Source organism: Leuciscus leuciscus, assembly GCF_965113295.1.
Source record: "Leuciscus leuciscus genome assembly, chromosome: 7".
Classification (NCBI taxonomy): Eukaryota; Metazoa; Chordata; class Actinopteri; order Cypriniformes; family Leuciscidae; genus Leuciscus; species Leuciscus leuciscus.
The window spans coordinates 35,555,993-35,576,141 of NC_138731.1; the positions used below are offsets into that span (position 1 = coordinate 35,555,993).

Here is a 20,149-nt window from a genome sequence, read left to right on the forward strand (position 1 = left end):
CATGAAATTATGTAACAAATAAAATGACTAATATATCACCTTTGATAAATACATATGTATATATACAGTGGTCAACATTTGAAGTGGATCAAAACCTTTCATCAAAGTTATACATGAATTTTGAACAATACCCGGTCTTGTCTTAAGACAACTTTGATGAACTTTTATATATATATTTACATATACTATATATAATATTTACATATTAACACAGGGTGTGCATTGTTTTTCTAATGCATCCTTACATTATTCCTTACATTAAAAATCAATTATTCCTTACATTAAAAAAATGCAATCTTAATTTCAGATTTAGTTTTTTATGCATCCAGATAAAACTCAAAAGTAGTCAAGAAATTGTTTCTTGAAAACTTATAAACTTGATTTATCCAAATATATACAAAAACCTATCATAACAATTGGAGTGAAAGTTTAAGTTCACATAACTTAATGGGGCTATGTTTTACAATGTTGTATTGCTGCTAAACCATGTAGTGTGGAATTCTAGACTATGTTTCAAAACGACAAGACATTCGTATTACAGCAAAATGTTGATTCCAAATTATGATATAGCTATCCTAATAGCATTTCTGTATAATTTTTGACTATGGACTTTGACTTGTTGTTAAAGGTAGGCCTAAAGTTGTGACATAAATTCTATTTCACATTTGGTGTCATATTTTTTGTTGATTTCTATAAGATGTTCGTTATTTTTAGCCCATTCACCTGTAGTACTTCTCCTCATCCAATGGTGTCATGCTCTTGCCTGCCTGTAGAGGCCGCAATCGCCTAGACTACCGTTGGATCGACGCATCTGTTCACGAAGAAGAGAAATAAACATCCTGTCCGAGTGCGACGAAAACAGCGCTAAAGTATTTGCAGATATTATTCCTTTTCGATTTGAGTGGGTTTAATTTTTATAATATATAATGTAGAGATATGATGAATTCAAATATTATTAATACTTTAGTTAATTTTGTGAGTTTGCAAAGGTAAAACGTGCTCAGCCTTCAGTACTCACGGGTTTATTTTTCTTATTTGAGCTCTTAACACGGTTTGCACATTATAACGTTACAGATATTTCAGTTAAATACGTTCTATATTTTGGTTTAAATCAACTAAGCCACAGGTAACTTAACAGTTTTCTCTCTTTGTTTACAGGATTCAGAGTAACGTTACGTTGGTCATGACCAGCAGACCGATTTGCTCAGGAACACATCAGTAAATCTTAACAGTTGCTGTTCCTGCTTCATCCATCATGAATCCAAACATCTTTGGTCAACCACAAACTGCCTTTCAGGCATCGAACAACACGAATCAGTCTGGAAACCTATTTCAGTCCTTTACCCAGCAGAACCCAGCACAGGGTGTTGGCTTTGGACAACCCTCAGCTTTTAGTCAGCCAGCTTTTGGCCAGTCAACACAACAGTCATCTGTCTTCGGCCAAACACCTACTTTTGGCCAGGCCGGTGGGTTATCTCAAGGATCGGTGCAGCCGTCATCGTTCTCCTTTTTGGGAACAACCCCAACCCCAGCCCCAGCCCCAGCCTTTGGGCAGACGAGTTTGGGTCAAGGTACGCTTGGATATGGACAACCACCACCATCATATGCTCAAGCTACAGGACAGAATCCGATGTCTGCGTTTGATCAGAGCTCAGCTTTCGGTCAGCCTTCTGCATTTGGTCTATCCTCAAGCGTCTCCCAATCGTCGACCAACTTCAGCAGCACTGGTACCAACCAGCACAGTTTCGGTCAGCTTTCTGCCCTCTCTGGACCCACCGCAACATCCTCCTCAAGCTCCTCAATAGGGGGTAGGACTGATAATCCCCCTAGTGGGAACCAGTTTACTTTCAAGCCACCCAATGAATCTGTTTTCAAACCTATTTTCAGTGTCAGCCCAGAACCTCCCAGTTCAAATCTGTCTTCAGCCTCTGAAACTATTGGATCATCCAAGGCCGTAACTAGTACTGTGGGCAATTCCTCTGTTGTTTCGTTGTTCTCATGCGTGAAGCCAAGCGCTCTGGGCTTCAGCTTCTCACAGCCAGCAGCAGCTCCTTCTGTCTCACGTTCTAATGCAAATTTTTTACAAAAGGAGACGCTCAGTGGTGGTTGCAGCATTCAGTTCACCTTCTCTCAACCTGCCAACCCTTCCAGCAGTAGTACGCCTGCTTCACAGCCCACGACTCCATCCACCTTCAGCTTCACACCGCAGACCCTTCAGCCACAGTCAGATACCAAAGTACCTGCGTTTGGTGGTACTGGCATTGGATCCTTTGGATTTGGGGTCCCAACAACTGAAGCCCCACAAAGAACGGAGGATGATAGAGCAAGAGATTTGCAAAGCAGTGGAGGAGAAACAGCTTTTGTGAGTTTTGGCGTAAAACGTAAAGAGGAGGCGGTAGACCCAAATCCAGCTAAAAGTGATAGTAGTGAAATTGGAGCAGAAGGCCCAAGACAACCCGCTAAACGCCCACTGCTGAGAAGCCGTGGCCCAGCTGCAGGGCTTTTTCGCAATGCGATGTCTGAGCTCCTGAGATCTAAAGTCAGCCCAGTCAAGAGAGATGATCATCCTCCAGAAAGACCAGATCCACCTGGTCCAGCTAGTGATGTGGCCACTACACCTCTGAGATCTCAGGCTCCAACAGTTTTGAAAAAAGCAGAGGAAGTTTGTAAGATACATTTCTTTTCTTGTGATGTTTTTTTAAGGTTCACACACTAATATTAAAATTCTATATGAGGTGCTATTATTGGTTAATATTATTGGCAGATATTACAATTCTGTACTATTTAGTCTGACAAAATAAAATAAAAAAACCACAAACTTAGATTTAGACATCACAACTAAATAATGTACAGTATGGAAAATGGATATTAATTTAGAAATTACATTTTAAAAATAATTTTACATTTTTTATAATATAGATCATCTAAATGTAAAACAATAAAATATCCTATATCATCTGATGCTGATAAAAAATGAATAAAAAAGGGCTGATACAGTAATAATGCATCCCTAATTTTTATACTAAACTATTTTGAAATATATATATTTTTGTTAACATTGTTGTGATCACTTGTCTTTGTAGCACTCAAGCCTGAATCACAGACACACACTTCAGGTAGACGTGCTACTCGAAAGGATAGCACAGGCAGTTTGTCTGGTCTCTCTCCTACTGATGCCACTGTTATACAGTGCAAAGGCATCCCACCCAAACTCAACAGGAAGGAACTCGTCACAGAGCATTTTGGGCACTTTGGGAAAGTGCTTAAGGTGTATTGCAAGCCTCAGAAACATCTGGCCATTGTGTATTTCCATGATCATGTGAGCATGACCAGTTAAATACATGATACAAAATTCTCAATGCCAGAAAAGTAGTTATATTTAATGAACGTGTTTGTGGTTTAATTAAGTGAACTCTTTCTTGCCTTCAGGTATCTGCAGCCAAAGCCAAAAAGAAAGGAAAGATGTTCCAGAGGAATGAAATTCAGATATTTTGGCAAAGAAAGAAACAGAGTGAGTAACAGTACTATTTAGAAGTTTGTTTACTGTTTAATTAAATAAAATACAAATTCTAATTCATGAAATGTAAGATTTATTGTATAGGACTGTGAAATTAATCAAATGTTAAAACTGGAAAATGTTGCTAAAGTGCGGTGTTAATGTCATGATCAGCCACAAAATAACTGATTAAATTGAGTTTATTTTATCAATATAATGAAAGCAAGATGAATTTTTTTTTTATCTTAATTAAAACATTGTCGAAAATATAATATAAAGAAATAATACTGTAAGATGCATTAACTATGTGCTAACACAAGAAATTAAGAATTGATTCAAATATTCCCATCATAATTTTTTTGCCACTGCCTTGCTTGAGATAAAAGCTAAACTGAAAAGATCTGCTCTCAATCAAACTCATTTCAGCTCAAGGTCATCGTTTCACATTTTTTTAATTTTTTGGCTACTACAAGTTACAATACAAATCACAGAAAATGAGGACATGATGGCTTTTTTTTTTTGCTGTGGACTGATGAGCATATGAAAACCTGTCCTGTTGGTGACATGTCAAACATGCGATCTGCTGTTTAAATGTCATTTGTATGTCTGGTTTTAATGTGTTCTTTTAGCCTTTAATCTAAGCAGAAACAGTAATGTTAACTTTTCTTAAAGTCGCAATTCCAATATGATTTTTTTGCACAAAATTATGCCTAATATTATTAGAAATGCTGTGAACTTTCGTACTGTTATGCTCATAAAGTGCTTGTCATTTACAGGTCCTGGTGAAAAAGCTGCTAGACCTTCAGAGGTCAAAGATTTGATGGGGGAATCAGAGTCTGGGGCTGATTTGTTGCAGTCCTCCCCTAGTTGCAAGCCTCTTCCCAGAGCACTGCCCATAGCTAGCTCTCTTACTAAAGGGTAATTTAAGACATGTCATTTCAAACAATCCCTTTGCATGATGGTTATTTGGCCTGATTATTTATTGCTGTGTGTTTTTTCTGTTAAAGCTCTCCTATCAAAAAATCATCTGTTGCTAAAACACTCATGTTTGAAATTGACGCACCACTGGAGTTGGTCTCAGAGGAGCGGAGCGTAGAACGGCCTAATAGTAACCTGCCCTCAGTACTGCAGCCTCTCATTGGTCAGGTGGCTGAAACAGCAGAGGAGAGATACCGCCTCCTAGAGCAGAGAGATAAGATTTTACGGCAAGGTCTCTGATACCATATTGTACTGAACTTATTGTAATATTATGTAATATAATATTATTTATTTTGTTTGTTTTAGAATATAAATTATTGGGTAATAATGTTCTTTTTGTCTCTGAAGCTCGGCCCAAAAGAACAGACCTGGATATGTCTAAAGTCTTTGTGGGAACATGCCCTGATATGTGCCCGGAGAAAGAACGGTATATGAGAGAAACCCGTAACCAGCTGAGCATCTTTGAGGTTGTTCCAGATACAGAAAAGGTTTGTGACAATACAGTCCAATAATGATTTTAAATCAATCCACATATTTATTGGAGTTCTTGGCTAAGGTTCAATATTATATCAAAATGCCTTTGCCATTGGGTACCTTTGAGTTATTTGACTAAATCTGCTTAGGTGGATCATTTTGCTGCCATCAAAGAATATAGCAGGTCTTCGGCCGATCAGGAAGAACCTCTCTCTCATGAGCTTAGACCACTTCCTGTGCTAAGCATGACTATGGACTACTTGGTGACTCAGATTATGGACCATGGTGAGGGCAATTACCGTGACTGGTATGACTTTGTCTGGAACAGAACGAGAGGCATTCGAAAGGTGGGCATAACAACTCTTAGTCTTATGTCTACTGATGTTATTATTTTAAAATATTAAAACTGATTGATTTAAAATATTCAATGTGTGTCAAGTCAATGTGAATATGTCACTGTTGTGTTTTTTACAACTTAACCTATTTTTTGTAATTATGCCTGAACATCTTTTGTAGGACATTACCCAGCAGCATCTATGTGATCCAGTAACAGTATTGCTCATCGAGAAATGTACCCGTTTCCACATTCACTGCGCTCATCACCTCTGCCAGGAACCCATGATGTCTTTTGATGCCAAGATCAACAATGAGAATATGACAAAATGCCTGCAGAGTCTGAAAGAGATGTATCAAGACTTAGCCACCAAGGAGGTGTACTGCTCCAATGAGGCAGAGTTCCGCCAATACAACGTGTTGCTTAAGCTCAATGATGGAGATATTCTTCGGTAATGCGCCTCATCTTGCTATTTTTTGTGGTTTTTTTAGCAGTTAACGCTAATCATAAAACTATTTGGAATTTGGAATCAGCACTTTTTACAGTAGCACCTCACTGCAGTACACGAGATCCAGGGGGCGGAGTTGGATCCAGATCTAAGGGGTGGAGATTGGTAGGTTTAGGGGTGGGTTCAGGGATCAGGGGGTGGAGATGGGTAGGTTTAGGGGTGGGTTCAGGGATCAGGGGGTGGAGATTGGTAGGTTTAGGGGTGGGTTCAGGGATCAGGGGGTGGAGATGGGTAGGTTTAGGTATATGTAAGGTGATGTAAGATTTCGTGTTCTGCAGTGAGGACCATCTACCTTTTAGGCAGTTATGGCATCCCTGTTGCTCAAACAGTAGAGCCTGGTGCTAACAATGCCAAGGTCATGGGTTTGAATTATGAACTGATCAAATGTGTACCCAAAGACTTTATATAAAGAAAGACAGTGCACTCGTATTACTATGATTGGGAGAAAGTGCAACACGCAATATGGAGGAATAAGTCCCACCTTCTAAATAAGAGCCAATTGCCGATTGGTAAAGTCATTGCGTCACTGCAGCTGGCATTAGAAGCTCCGGTTCCCATAGAAACAGTCAGTGTTCTGAGACGCACGCTTAGGACTGGGTGTCCGCATTAGCTTGGTCCAGCCTGAAAAATGCAGTTTTTTGTCATGATTCGAGTGTTTAAAAACAAAATTTATGAGACCGTTGTTATTTCATTGGTGATTTCAAATATGAAATTTAATCCTAAACTTGGCGAACAGTTTTGGAGATTTGATGTTTCCCCATTCAAAGAGATAGGAGCTGCACTTGCATGCCTAGAGGCCTTTCAAAGATGGCCGGCGAGTGAAATTATTTCTTAAAGTGACTTTGGTGTACCTAAGGCCTGGCTTCACAGACAGGGCTTAGATTAAGCCAGGAATAGGCCTTAGTTCAATTAGGACATTTAAGTAGCTTTTTATAAATGTGCCTTACAAAAAAACCACTACTGGTGTGCATCTTGAGACAAAACAATAGCACTAACATATTTTAAGATATGTCAGTGCAAGTTGCTTTCAGTTAAAACAGCTCAAACATGCATTTTAGTCTGGGACTAGGCTTAAGCCTGGTCAATGAAACCAGGGATATATGTAATAAAAGTTACTTTGGATAAGCGCCTGTCAAATATAAATGTATTAGCCTTAATGTCTTGCCATATTTTTATATGATCAGAAAATAAATGAATTTGACTCTTAGGTTAGTGAGCACATTGAAGAGGGAAATAATCTGGCTTCCAATGACAGCACAGAATGGTTCTGATACAGATATTTGCTGAAGAGTACAAATCAGCAATTCCTTGCACTGACGGTATAATTAAATACAAATGGATTTGCTTTGTGTCAATCCAGTGAGGTGCAGCAGTTTCGCAAAGAGGTGCGGGGGTCTCCGGAAGTGGATTTTGCTGTGCAAGCCTTTGCAGCGCTCAACAGCAATAACTTTGTCCGGTTCTTTAAACTTGTGAGTGCAGCTTCCTATTTGAGCAGCTGCATACTTCACAGATACTTCAATCAGGTAAATACATCTTACCCAGAGGGTAGTTAAGTTGCCAGTATTTGTCATTCATTACACTTTTAAGTTTCTTAAGAACTATTTTGTGTCTGTTTGTTTAGGTGAGAAGCAAGGCACTGAAAATCCTCAATGTGGCCTTTACTGTTGGGTCCCAGAGATCCACCATTTTCCCAATCGAGGACTTTGTCAGAATGCTCATGTTCCGCAATGCCACTGAAGCCACAGACTTTATTCAACAGCATGGTCTTAATATCAATGATGGGTATGTCCTACTTATATTCTCTGTTGTCTTGATTTTTGCGAAACATCTTGTACAATGTTAGATCCTTACTCAATGCAATAGTATCCAATGTCATTTTGGAGATGCAGAATTCTTGAAAATGAATGCCTTATTTTGTTTATCATCCAGCATGGTAGAACTTAGTCGGACAGCCTATCAGGAGCCTGATTTCTCCCTGCCGCAGAGTAAGTCTGTGGCTATTGAGAGGAAGAGAACTGTTCTGATTGGTGAGGTGGTGAACGGTGGACTGCTGCCCAGCCCGCCTCAGCCCAATCCCGTTTGCAGCTTTGACTCCAACAACAAGTACACTGGAGATCGTCTATCTTCAGAGGCTCCACCAGCTGCCCTGAAAGGTGTGAATGCACTTTAGTTCTTACTTCATTAGTGAAAATTAGAATGTGCTTTTCTTTACAAGATATTTTGGTTTTGGCAGTTCCACAGAGGCCGGAGTTGAAGCCTGTGGTGGAGCCTGACTCCAGGCCTCAGGTGAAAACAAGGCTTCTAGTTGAACCACGGCTATTAATGGATGTCCCTGGCATGACCGAGCCTGTAAAACTGGACTATATGGAGGAAACCGGAGAGAAGTCCCAAACAGCAGAACCCACTCTGCCTGGGGTGACACAGATAGTTTTCCAACCCATATTAGCCCCGCAGCCAGTCCGACCTCCATCTCCTCCACCCAAACCAGAGCCAGCCTACACAGATCAAGTGAGACACTTTTCAATCTTAACCACAAAGAGCAGCAGTCCTACAATGTGCTACATGCATAAGCTCACTGATGATACAATTATCTCTGGCAGGATATCATGGCAGAGGTGGATGCGGTGCTTCATGAGGTAGTGGAGGCCGAAGTCTCTAATGTAACCCGTGCTGCTGCTGAATATGTGTCTGTAGCCCTCAGGTAGGAACTCTTTCCTTTATTGACCTACAGGTTTAAAATTCTTGAGGGTGAAAATTAAACTATTTTTCAGCCAGAAGATGTCACTTCCCTTTAGGCCAAAGTCTCTTTTTGTCACAAAACAAACTTCTTTTTTTTTTTCATAATGTATCTGCTCAAATGTGTCCTGCAGAGCAAGTGACAGTGAGCTGGAAACGGTTATGAGTGAAGTCTTACATCAGCTGCTGAGGGAACTGTCCACATCAGAGATCAGAGCTGAGAAGGAGAGAATTGAAGAAGAGAAACGCAAGAAGGAAGAAGCCAGGTGTGTGAAAGACCCTCTACATTCATGATTTAATACAATACTTATGTTTTTGTGTTTAAGTTTCCTACTCTTCTTTCATTTTTGTTTGATTTTAGGCAGAAGGAAGCCTTTCTTGAGCAGTTCAGTGGTGAGATGTGTCTTAAGATCAGCGATGAGGTGCTAACAGAGAGCATTAGAGCGACCGCTGAGGCTGAGATAAGGTATGCCTGGCTATTGTCTGTCACCTTTGGCTTTTTCATGTTGTTGTCTCCTTAAAGGGATAGTTCAATCAAAAATATTGTCATCACTTACCCTTAAGTTTTTCCAAACCTGTATGAGTTTATTTCTTCTGCTGAACACAAAAAATATATTTTAAAGAATTTTGGTAATCAAACAGTTGACGGTAGCCATTGACTTCCATAGAAAAAAATACAATTGAAGTCAATGGCTACCATCAACCATCTGGTTACCAACATTCTTCCAAATATCTTTTGTTTTCAACAGAAAAAAGAAAGTCATACAGGTTTGGAGTAGCATGAGGGTGAGTAAATGGTGACAACATTACATATCACTCTGGATCACTTTGGATAAAAGCATCTGCTAAATGAATAAACACAACAAAACAAGTTATTATGATGTATTTTGACTGTGAAACATGAATTGGACACAGGTTTTAATGAACTTCACCAATAAACGTTTGCAAAACTGGTAAAGCGGTACTTCTCTTCCAGGCTTGCTTTAGAGATGAAAGCGGCTTGTATTGCTCGCTGCTCTGCGGAGGAGTGCAACAGCATAGTAGAGGAGACGATGGCTGAGGAGGTGGCCGCGATGGCACAAGAGATCTTGGACGATGAGTTGAGGCGTGTCCGCAAGTTCATCAAGAGGTTTGAGGAGCTAATTATTTCTCTTTATGTGTATAAAGCAGGTCTTGGAGGTGTGTTTTATCCCACTTCTTTAGAAATCTTTAAAGAACAGATGTGTGCATGTACTCTAGGTGGCGTGACGTGGTAGCCGTTCGTCGTCAGCTAAAGAGACAGATGCGTGGTTTCCCTGCAGCTCCTGGCTGTGTAGATCCACAGTTCAAACTGAAGGCCCTTGTCCCCAGTGCTCCTTCCAGCCCCTGTCTGGTCCTTTTGGCTCAGGGGATGGTCAACCTGGGCAACTCTGGGAACATGGCAGTTTCCTGCACAAGGTCTGTTATTGGTGATTTCAATCTAGTTATTTTATTTTGCTTGGCTTTGTTTGTTGTTTTGAAGTCGTCTAAATGATTGTTCCTGGTTCTGACTTTAATATTATAGGTTGCTGAAAATGAGACAAGAAGCAGTTCATCAAATGAAAGTGTCCTACTACTACAATCTCTTACTGAGGTAAGTACACTGGGGATGCAGTTTGGCATAGATGTGCAGGATGCAGATCACTGTGATTGTCTGTATGCTTAATTGTCCTTCTTTGGCAGTGAGCGTGTATGGATGCCTCTTGACCTTCCCACCCTTGTGGCAGAAAGCACCCCTAATGCACCTGACAGAGTCTTCTGGAAAGCCACGCTTCTGTTGCCAAGCAGCTGTGATAGTGACATAAGCTTTGCCAGCAGGTAAAGAACAAAATGATGGGAACATTTCTTAAGACATGTGAAATTATAACTGACATCTTTTGTTTTATTTATGTTTGTTTCCATGCAGGATTCTGACAGAGTGGCTTGAGGTTAAATTGGGTGGAGGAAATCAATCTGAAGATAGTGAGGAAGAACCAAAAGGGAAACTAAAAACGCTGTGCATCAGTCACAGCCTGACAAATATTAAGGGACAGACTCATGAAGTTCACATTTCTATAAAGGTGAGCCTCAGAAGAAATGAAAATTCTGTCATTGTTTACTCAGTTACAGTGAGGTAATGAGGAGAAAATGGACCACAGGGGGAAAAAATTTAAAATGAAATTGAGTGCTGCAGTGATGAGGTATTTTTGTAGGCCATCCCAGAAGTTAGCATCACCCTGGTTCCCTTTCAAAAATTCGGTAGGGTTTTTTCATTGACTTTTGGATTATTGCAGAAAATAAACTCTTTGACCAACACATTTTTAGGGCCCGAGCACCGATGGTGTGAGGACCCTCTTGGAATTGCTCTGTTTATTATTATTATTCTTCTCCGCATTTAATCACATTTTTGAGGGCCTAAACATGCTCGAAAACTCACGAAACTTTGCACACGCGTCAGAACTGGCGAAAATTTACATCTGATATAGGTTTCAGAATTGGGCGGGGCAAAATGGCTCGATAGCGCCACCTATAAAAGTTCAACGGAGTGCGCCTCCCGCTATGTTCCACGTACGTTTATGAAATTCGGTACATACATGTAAGGACCTAATACCTACAAAAAAGTCTCTTGGAGCGTAGCCCTAAACACAACAGGAAGTCAGCCATTTTCAACTTCCTCTCAGATTTTTGTGCAGTTTTTGCCATTTTCATGCCTCGTACTTTAACGAACTCCTCCTACAGTTTTAATCTGATCATCTTCAAATTTGGTGAGTGTAATCTTAAGGCCTTTGCGACGTTAAATTGCGAAGATCTTGAGTTTTCGTCGAAGGGCGGGTCCTCGGCGGCCTGACAAATTTCGATGTTTCGCCATGAAACAGGAAGTTGCTGAAACTCAGGCATGGAATGTCCAATCTGCGCCAAACTTCACACGTTTGATAAGCGTTCTGTCCTGAACACATGACCATGCTCATATTCAGTTACAGTCATAGCGCCACCTGCTGGCAACAGGAAGTGACATGTTTAACACTGTTGTGAACTCCTGATAACATATAAAAAAGTGCCAGCAAGTGCTAAGCATGCTAACAACATACTAGACACATGTTAAAACATGCTAGCAAACACTTAGCTAATTGCTAAAGCATGCTATTACTGCAATTAAATAGGAATTTGCTGTAACTCAGGCACGGAATGTCCAATCTGCCCCAAACGTCACACGTTTGATAAGAGTCATGGCCTGAACACATCTACATGAGAATATTCAGTTATAGTAATAGCGCCACCTACTGGTAACAGGAAGTGTCATGTTTAACACGTTGATGCCGTTCTAGCAACATGTTAAAAATGCCATTGACTTCTAAACATGCTAGAAACATGTTAAAACATGCTAGCAAAACTTAGCTAAGTGCTAAAGCATGTTAATTCAATGAAACAGGATGTTGTTGTTATTCAAGAAGGCAATGTCCAATCTGCGCCAAACTTCACACTTTTGATAAGCGTTCTGTCCTGAACACATGACCATGCTCATATTCAGTTACAGTCATAGCGCCACCTGCTGGCAACAGGAAGTGACATGTTAAACACTGTTGTGGACTCCTAATAACATATAAAAAAGTTCCAGCATGTGCTAAACATGCTAACAACATACTAGAAACATGTTAAAACATGCTAGCAAACACTTAGCTTAGTGCTAAAGCATGCTAATACTGCAATTAAATAGGAATTTGCTGAAACACAGGCACGGAATGTCCAGTCTGCCCCAAACGTCACACGTTTGATAAGAGTCATGGCCTGAACACATCTACATGAGAATATTCAGTTATAGTAATAGCGCCACCTACTGGTAACAGGAAGTGTCATGTTTAACACGTTGATGCCGTTCTAGCAACATGTTAAAAATGCCATTGACTTCTAAACATGCTAGAAACATGTTAAAACATGCTAGCAAAACTTAGCTAAGTGCTAAAGCATGTTAATTCAATGAAACAGGATGTTGTTGTTACTCAAGAAGGCAATGTCCAATCTGCGCCAAACTTCACTCTTTTGATAAGCGTTCTGTCCTGAACACATGACCATGCTCATATTCAGTTACAGTCATAGCGCCACCTGCTGGCAACAGGAAGTGACATGTTAAACACTGTTGTGGACTCCTAATAACATATAAAAAAGTTCCAGCATGTGCTAAACATGCTAACAACATACTAGAAACATGTTAAAACATGCTAGCAAACACTTAGCTTAGTGCTAAAGCATGCTAATACTGCAATTAAATAGGAATTTGCTGTAACACAGGCACGGAATGTCCAGTCTGCCCCAAACTTCACACGTTTGATAAGAGTCATGGCCTGAACACATCTACATGAGAATATTCAGTTATAGTAATAGCGCCACCTACTGGTAACAGGAAGTGTCATGTTTAACACGTTGATGCCGTTCTAGCAACATGTTAAAAATACCATTGACTTCTAAACATGCTAGAAACATGTTAAAACATGCTAGCAATACTAAGCTAAGTGCTAAAGCATGCTAATATAATGAAACAGGATGTTGTTGTTACTCAAGAAGGCAATGTCCAATCTGCGCCAAACTTCACACTTTTGATAAGCGTTCTGTCTTGAACACATGACAATGCTCATATTCAGTTACAGTCAAAGCGCCACCTGCTGGCAACAGGAAGTGACATGTTAAACACTGTTGTGGACTCCTAATAACATATAAAAAAAATGCCAGTAGGTGCTTAACATCCTACCAACATACTAGAAACATGCTAAAACATACTAGTAAACACTATAAGTACTAAACCATACTATTACTACAATTAAATATGAATTTGCTGTAACTCAAACATACAATATCCAATCTGCCCCAAACTTCACATACTTGATAAAAGTCCTGCACTGAACACATCTACAAAGCAATATTTAGATATATAACCCCACCTACTGCCAACAGAAACTGAACTGGTTAACACAGTAATGCAGTACTAACCACATACCTATTGTGTACTAAGCATGCTAAAAACATACTAAACATGCTAGCAACTACTATATACTGTATACCTCCTTAAATGCACATTGCCCAACCATGCTCTGTCTTCCTAAAGCCAACGAGTGACGATGGCACGGGTGCGAGGGCCCTTTCATCGCTGCTTGCAGCTTTAATTTGTTTTGTTATTACATAATGGTTATCAGGATAATCTTCACAAATTAACACAACTGAATTTTGAAGCACCACAGTCGAGTGACTTCAATATCCCCATCACTAAGCTTCCGACAGCTCTTTTAGTCTTTATTTAAAAAAAAAATATTGCCTGAAAGTTTGATTGTAAGTTTGCTTACAATAGTTTGCAAGACTGCGATTATAAACACAATGAGGCTGTAAAAACAGACTAGTGAATAGATGAGTTTACCTGTTCGGCGTGATGTTTAATGTCCCTGAAAACCTCTAGTCAAAATTAGCCACTTGTTAGCAACTGCCTTTTTCAAGACAATTAAAAGCTTTAAAAATCGTAGGGGCTATTACTGATACAGAATTTTTTTTCTTAGAATAAAACGTGACCATTTTGAGTTTGTGTGTTTCAGGCATTTACCCAAGAACCTATAAAAAAAAACATTGACGATGGAACTGAATGTAAAAAAAATAAATAAAAAAAAGGATTTTGACCTACAAAAATGTAATATCTAGCTCATTAGAATTGTATCCAGGGGTCCAAATGTCTCTGCATTTACAGATGATTAACCCCTGTGTCTCTGTGCAGGCATGTCATGGCCCCCTAAGTGCAGAAGACCAGTGCCTGCTGGAGGAACAGAAGGAGCTCCATGGTACCAACGCTCTGCTGATGCTGCTTCCCCCTCTAAACAGTACTGGACAGGGCGAAGAGGACGAGGATGTGACCCTGCTCTCTGCCCTCCTCCAGCTGAGGCAGGTGCAGCAGGCCAGCTGCTGGCACTCTCCTCTACCACTGGTTGTGGTGGTTACTGACAACCAAGACAGTGGTATCAGCGATCAGGGTTTGGAAGAAGGCAAGTTTGTTAAAGAAAATACATGGACACATAGAATACATAGAACATAGGAATACATAGACAAGGGGTGTTAAAGACTACAATCTGATTATTTTATTGTCTCTCTTTCACAGCACTCATGTTGAATATGTTAGTGAGAGATGGCCTCATCTCTGAATACATCTTTGTCCATATTCCAGCAACCCTCACTGACCTGCAAGGCTCAGAACAGGTTGGTCTGAAAAAAATAAATAAAAAATTGAAGTAAATATAGTTAAACCTATTTGTGTTGGGGATGCGATCATATTGGTATCATAAACATCTCACTGAGTTTTTCTTTGCTACTCTGTCACTTTTAACTTTCTCATCGACAGTTGTAAGGGGTTATTATGTCCAGGTCACATTTCTCCTTGAAATTGGAAATTACATTTTAAGTAAAGAAAATTAACCCATTTATTTGACAATATAAAATATTAATCTAATATTTTGTTTATAAAATGACTTCTAATTATACGTCTATCTTTAGATTAAAAAATATTCTAGTAATATACCTTAAAATCATTAGTGTTCACTGTACAGCAACCCTCATTCAGCAGGTTTGTCTGCAAAAAATATTGAGAATACACAGTTCATTTCATTAAAAATAGTTACAAATATGTCTGTTAGGGATGCGTATGTGTGTTTGTATCTTATCAGTATCAGTCGATAAATGTGACCTTATAGTACTATTGGTATTGGTCCAATAGGCAAAATAGGCCGATATATTTATAAATGATAGCTAACTAAATATGGATGATGTACTTACACATTCTTTTTATAACCATTCCACTTCAGATGAGTCTTGTTGTGAGGTGGCTTGCCGCCCGCTCTCCCGCTGGCCCAGCCCTCTGCTCTCAGACCCTGCTGCAGGTTGTTGAGTTAGGCCTGTGCCGTGAGTTCCACTCCAGACTACAACGAGACAAGCAGGACAGGAAACATGCGGGTCTCCCGTCTCAGCGCCCGGAGCCTATTGTGCAGCTCTGTAACAGTGTGCTGAGTTTTCTGGCAGGTGTGGTTTCGTCAGATCACCTGTCCAGTCTGTGCTGGCCACCTCCTGAATTCTCTCTCCCCGAGAATAGCGAGCTGATTCCTCATCAGGCCTGGAACTCTCCAGAACACCAGGACTGGCTGAGGAGAACCATCCTCAGTCGGCAACTTCCTGAGTGGGATCTGCCTCCCGTTAATGGTATGGGAGAATACTATGAAAAACAGGAAATCCACACACCAATTTAAAGTTCAAGATCCAGTTTTTTTTTGTTTTTCATGTTGTGTAAACTGAATCTACGCACACAGAAAATGCATTTCATGTACAAATTGGCACATTTTTCATATATTTTGCTAATGGGAGAATGCAATACTAGAAGCTTGTAAAGCTTTTAGTGGAAACCTTATTTATTCCAAACTTTTTACCAGAAATGTCTCTTATGCTCAAAATACAGTAAAAACAGTACTATTGTAAAATAGTATTACAATTTAAAATAACTGTTTTCTAATTTAATATATTTTAAAATATGGTAATTTATTCCTGTGGTGGCAAAGCTGAATTTTCAGCATTCATAACTCCAGTCTTCAGTGTCACATGATCTTTAGAAATCAATCTAATATGCTGATTGTTGCTCAGCTATTATCAATTATTATGTGTGATTAATTATTTTATGGTGGTTCTTATTTTGTTGCGTATTAGTTTTTGTGGAAACCGTGATACGTTTTTTTTAGGATTCTTTGTATGAATAGAGTTCAATGAACAGCATTTATTTAAAAAATAAATCTTGGTAACATTCTAAATGTCTTTATTGGCACTTTTGAAAAATGTAATGCACCCTTGCTGAATAAAAGTATTATTATTCTTTTCTTTTTTACCCCAAACTGGTAAGGACTGGTAGTCATGGTTTGAACAAAAATGTTAAGCCACAAAAACTTTTCAACACTGATAATAACAAGAAAAAAAATCTTTCTTTTTATGACACTGAAGACTGGAGTAATGGCTGCTGAAATACAGCTTTGCCATTACAGTTATACATTTTAAAATATATATTAGAGTGAAAAAATAAGTTATTTTAAATTGTAATATTTCACACTTTTGCTTTTTAAATTTTTTTAATTTTTTTATTTATTTAACAAATAAGTTCCGCCTTGGTAAGCATAAGAGACTTAAAAAACGTAATTATTTTAAGCTTTTGACTGATAGTGTATGTTGGCAGTAGGCATGCATAGAGTCCATTACATTTTAGTAGAATTTGGGTATTTGACCCTGAATTAACTAGATAAATGCTATGGATTTGTATGGTGGCATTAAAACAATCTCTTCCCTTACTACTCAGCTTCCTGGCCACATTTGTGCGCCTCTATAATCCAGTACGTATCCCAGATCCCCACCTCACCCTTAAGCCAACCCATTCTAATGTCCCGCCTGGAGAACCTGCTAAGAAGAGTGAACTACCAATATTTTCATGCGAGCGGTACAGATGGGGATGACTATGAGAAGACTGGACCATCCTTTCATGAAATTCCCTGGGATGATATCATATGCCTGTGTGTAGAGCATCGTATGAAGGACTGGAGTTTAGAGCCTCTTGTGGCAAAAGGTGAGAATAACAGATTGGTAACAGAATGGAAATTATGAACTGTATATTTATGTTATTAAATATATGTTTTAACTGTTTTAATCACAGATGCACTCACAGATGATGGTGAGATTTATGTATATTTTAACAAAGACAGTCTGAAGAGTTTCCAGCCCCCTGACAGTTGGATAGAGGCTGTGAAACAGACATACCAGGAGAAACAGCATTCCTCAGAAGTGTAACTATCACTCTTTTTCATATTTATTATTCAAGGTATAATCTTATATAGTATAGCAGCCTTACAATAAAAGATTCAAGCACAATTTTGTACTTTTTCTTATAGGTCTAATATCAGGCCCAGCACAGCAGCCAGACATTTCCCCAAGCAGAAGCTGTTTCAGAGTCACATAGACATAGAGGAATGGCCTTCTGTTCATGATACTGCACAAATTCCCATAGCACAACGCTTTGAACAGATTCTCTCTTCCATACGCAATATGAATGCTGAGGGACAGAGGTTAGCTTTAACAAATTAAATATAACTGTTGCCTTTTTTTGCTTGGTTCTGCTGCTGTAACCTTTCCTTAACATGTATCTGTAGGATTGGAGAGCCGATACAGCGCCGAATTGAATCGGATCATTTGCACCCTTCATCTTTTCTGCTTCCCCTGACCTCCACCAATCTTTCTGTGCCTCTAATCATGACCCCCTCCCGAAAGCGTCCTGCTGCTGGCACTATGCATACACAGGTAGAGTTATTCCAGAGCCTTCGTCACAAATGGAGTTAATATTTTAAAAAGTTATGATCACTATAAATGCGTTAAATCTCTATTTTTGTGTTTTTAAAGGAAACTTTTGACCTGGTTGAGAAAATATCATCTCCTAGCAAAGTGAACAGACTTTGCTTTGCTCCAGACAGCACACAGACTCCCATAATGGAGCGACTTCAACATTCTCTCTCAACCATTCAAAAGATGAATGCTGAGGGCCAGAGGTTAGGTTCAATATTTTTTACCAATGCAATAAACAGAATTTTACACAGAATTTAGAAGATGCCCCTATTATTCTTTTTTTGGATTTTAGTTTAAAGATCAAAGTGCACGACAAATGGAGTTAATCTCTCCCAAAAGAAAGAACCAATTCTGAAGTGCTTGAAACAAGTCGTCAGTAATTCCTGTCTTACTTCCTGCACAAACTTTGAAACAAATTTACATAATACCAGCCTATGGTCTCCATTGGCTGCCTGCGAACAACGTCTACTTTGACCCGACCTCAAACACTGTAGTTGTAGCGTAGGCTTGAAGGATTTTCATTTATATTGTCAGCATGTTGAAAAGACAGTTTTTCTTCCAAAGAATGAGGACTCGTGTCCGTATTGATATGATAAAAACAACACCAAGGTTACTGTTTGAATCGCTGTGTTTACAAGTGCTGAGGAAGCCTCCGGATCTGAAATTCAGAGATGGTAATGGGCGTTTCATTTCCGACACACGCTATAAGCTGTAGAGTGTAGACCTATCACAACAGACTGGGTCATCTGACTAATCAGAGCAAAGTAGGCTCACGGAAGGGAGGGGTTTAGTGAGACCGGATCCTTGATTGAAGTGAACCTATTGTAAGAGACCTCTAAATCTAAATTAGGAACCTTTAAAATATCATAGTAGGGGCCATTTAAATTAGTTTTTGTACCTTATTCCCCATCCATCTTTTAAATTATGCTCTTAAACATGCATTATGGAATTTTGTGTATTTTATTAGTTTTCTTTTAATTCTATATCTAGAATTGGAGAGCAGATTCAGCGTCGGATTGAGGCGGATCCTTTTTCCTCTGCCTCTTTCCCTCTCTTCCTCCCCTCCGCCCTCCTCTCTGCACCTCCTCTAGTCATGAACTCCTCTAGGAAGCGCCCTGCTGCTACCAGCCACATACAGGTACAGTATTCCAGTATAACTAGTGCTAATATGAAAGTAGTTACAATGACAAGTAAACTGTTGGGTATTGCGTTAACAAGTATAGAGAGTATATATAAAGAGAGAGTGCTGAATAAAACTTAACATCATTGTGAATGATCAGAGGCATCCTTTATCCTATGCTTTTGAATTACTGCAATCTGGCCAACGGTATTATTCACCGATGCATTAAAAACAGGTCCAAACTATCTTTTATCCCCCAAGCAATTACATTTTTTTATTCTTTTTCTAGTGTTAATTGATGATCAGCTGGTCTGGTTATTTTAAATTAGATTTATTTGCTTTAAATTATTGTTGATATATGCCTACTGTGATTGTTAAATATCTGTATGAGTTTGCTGCAAACTTATATTCCCTACGGGGACAAATAAACTGACTACTAATATGAAATTGAAAAGTAGCTTTCATTAAAATGTATTTGTTTGTTATTTGAAGGAAGTGGTTGATTCTGTTGAGACGACTGAATCTCCCAGTGGAAAAAGCAGACCGCTATCTTTATTCCAGCGTTTGCAGGACTTGAAAAGAGAGTTGTCAAGTCAGCAAGAGGAGGATCGTGTGTGTGGCCTCAAGTTGAAGTGTCTTTTAGACATTGTAGAGAATTGATGTTTCAATATAACAGCAACTGCTCAATGCCATTTCCAGTCTTTGCAATTTGAATGAAAATGTATTTTATTTGCTGGTTATTAGTCTTAGCAGTTTTGTTTTTGATGTTTTAATTTTATATAGTTGATTAAATACGTTTGCCTAAGTCATCCATTGAGTATAATTAGATCTTAGTGTGTATTTTCATGTACTTAAACATTGATTTAGAATTTGTACATTTGTTTTCAGACATACTTTCCCAGTTTCTGAATAAGAGTGTTAAGTGTATTTTGTTTATTTCGATAATTCTGTTGTATTTTAATGTATATTTTTGACAACCATAAAGATGTTTTTATCAAACTTCTGCCCATTTCGTTCAAATTCTTTTCCAAATATGCTGAGAAACACTGTATAACATAGATAATATTTGTTAAAATACCTGGTAAATTTCGAATTATTACATGAGGGATTTAATTA

General features: G+C 39.0%; 1 protein-coding gene across 4 annotated transcripts; it reads left to right on the forward strand.

The window, feature by feature from the left end:
• The first annotated feature begins 760 nt into the window (after positions 1-760).
• mcm3ap (minichromosome maintenance complex component 3 associated protein) lies at positions 761-19,721 on the forward strand. 4 transcript variants are annotated; one of them, XM_082175233.1, is made up of 31 exons: positions 761-869; positions 1,159-2,666; positions 3,084-3,319; positions 3,430-3,511; positions 4,273-4,414; positions 4,504-4,706; positions 4,823-4,962; positions 5,098-5,295; positions 5,465-5,733; positions 7,151-7,313; positions 7,412-7,572; positions 7,720-7,943; positions 8,024-8,298; positions 8,391-8,491; positions 8,661-8,792; positions 8,888-8,992; positions 9,503-9,655; positions 9,766-9,963; positions 10,070-10,138; positions 10,228-10,362; positions 10,451-10,604; positions 14,276-14,540; positions 14,654-14,751; positions 15,354-15,744; positions 16,880-17,143; positions 17,231-17,360; positions 17,466-17,639; positions 17,724-17,871; positions 17,971-18,116; positions 18,904-19,051; positions 19,526-19,721. In XM_082175233.1, the coding sequence occupies exons 2-31, from the start codon at positions 1,256-1,258 to the stop codon at positions 19,691-19,693; spliced, it is 6,483 nt and encodes a 2,160-aa protein (XP_082031359.1). In that variant the 5' UTR covers positions 761-869; positions 1,159-1,255; the 3' UTR covers positions 19,694-19,721. The 4 variants fall into 4 exon arrangements, with proteins under 4 accessions (XP_082031359.1, XP_082031358.1, XP_082031360.1 ...); XM_082175232.1 differs by having other exon boundaries at positions 797-901; XM_082175234.1 differs by having other exon boundaries at positions 832-989.
• The last annotated feature ends 428 nt before the right edge of the window (positions 19,722-20,149 follow it).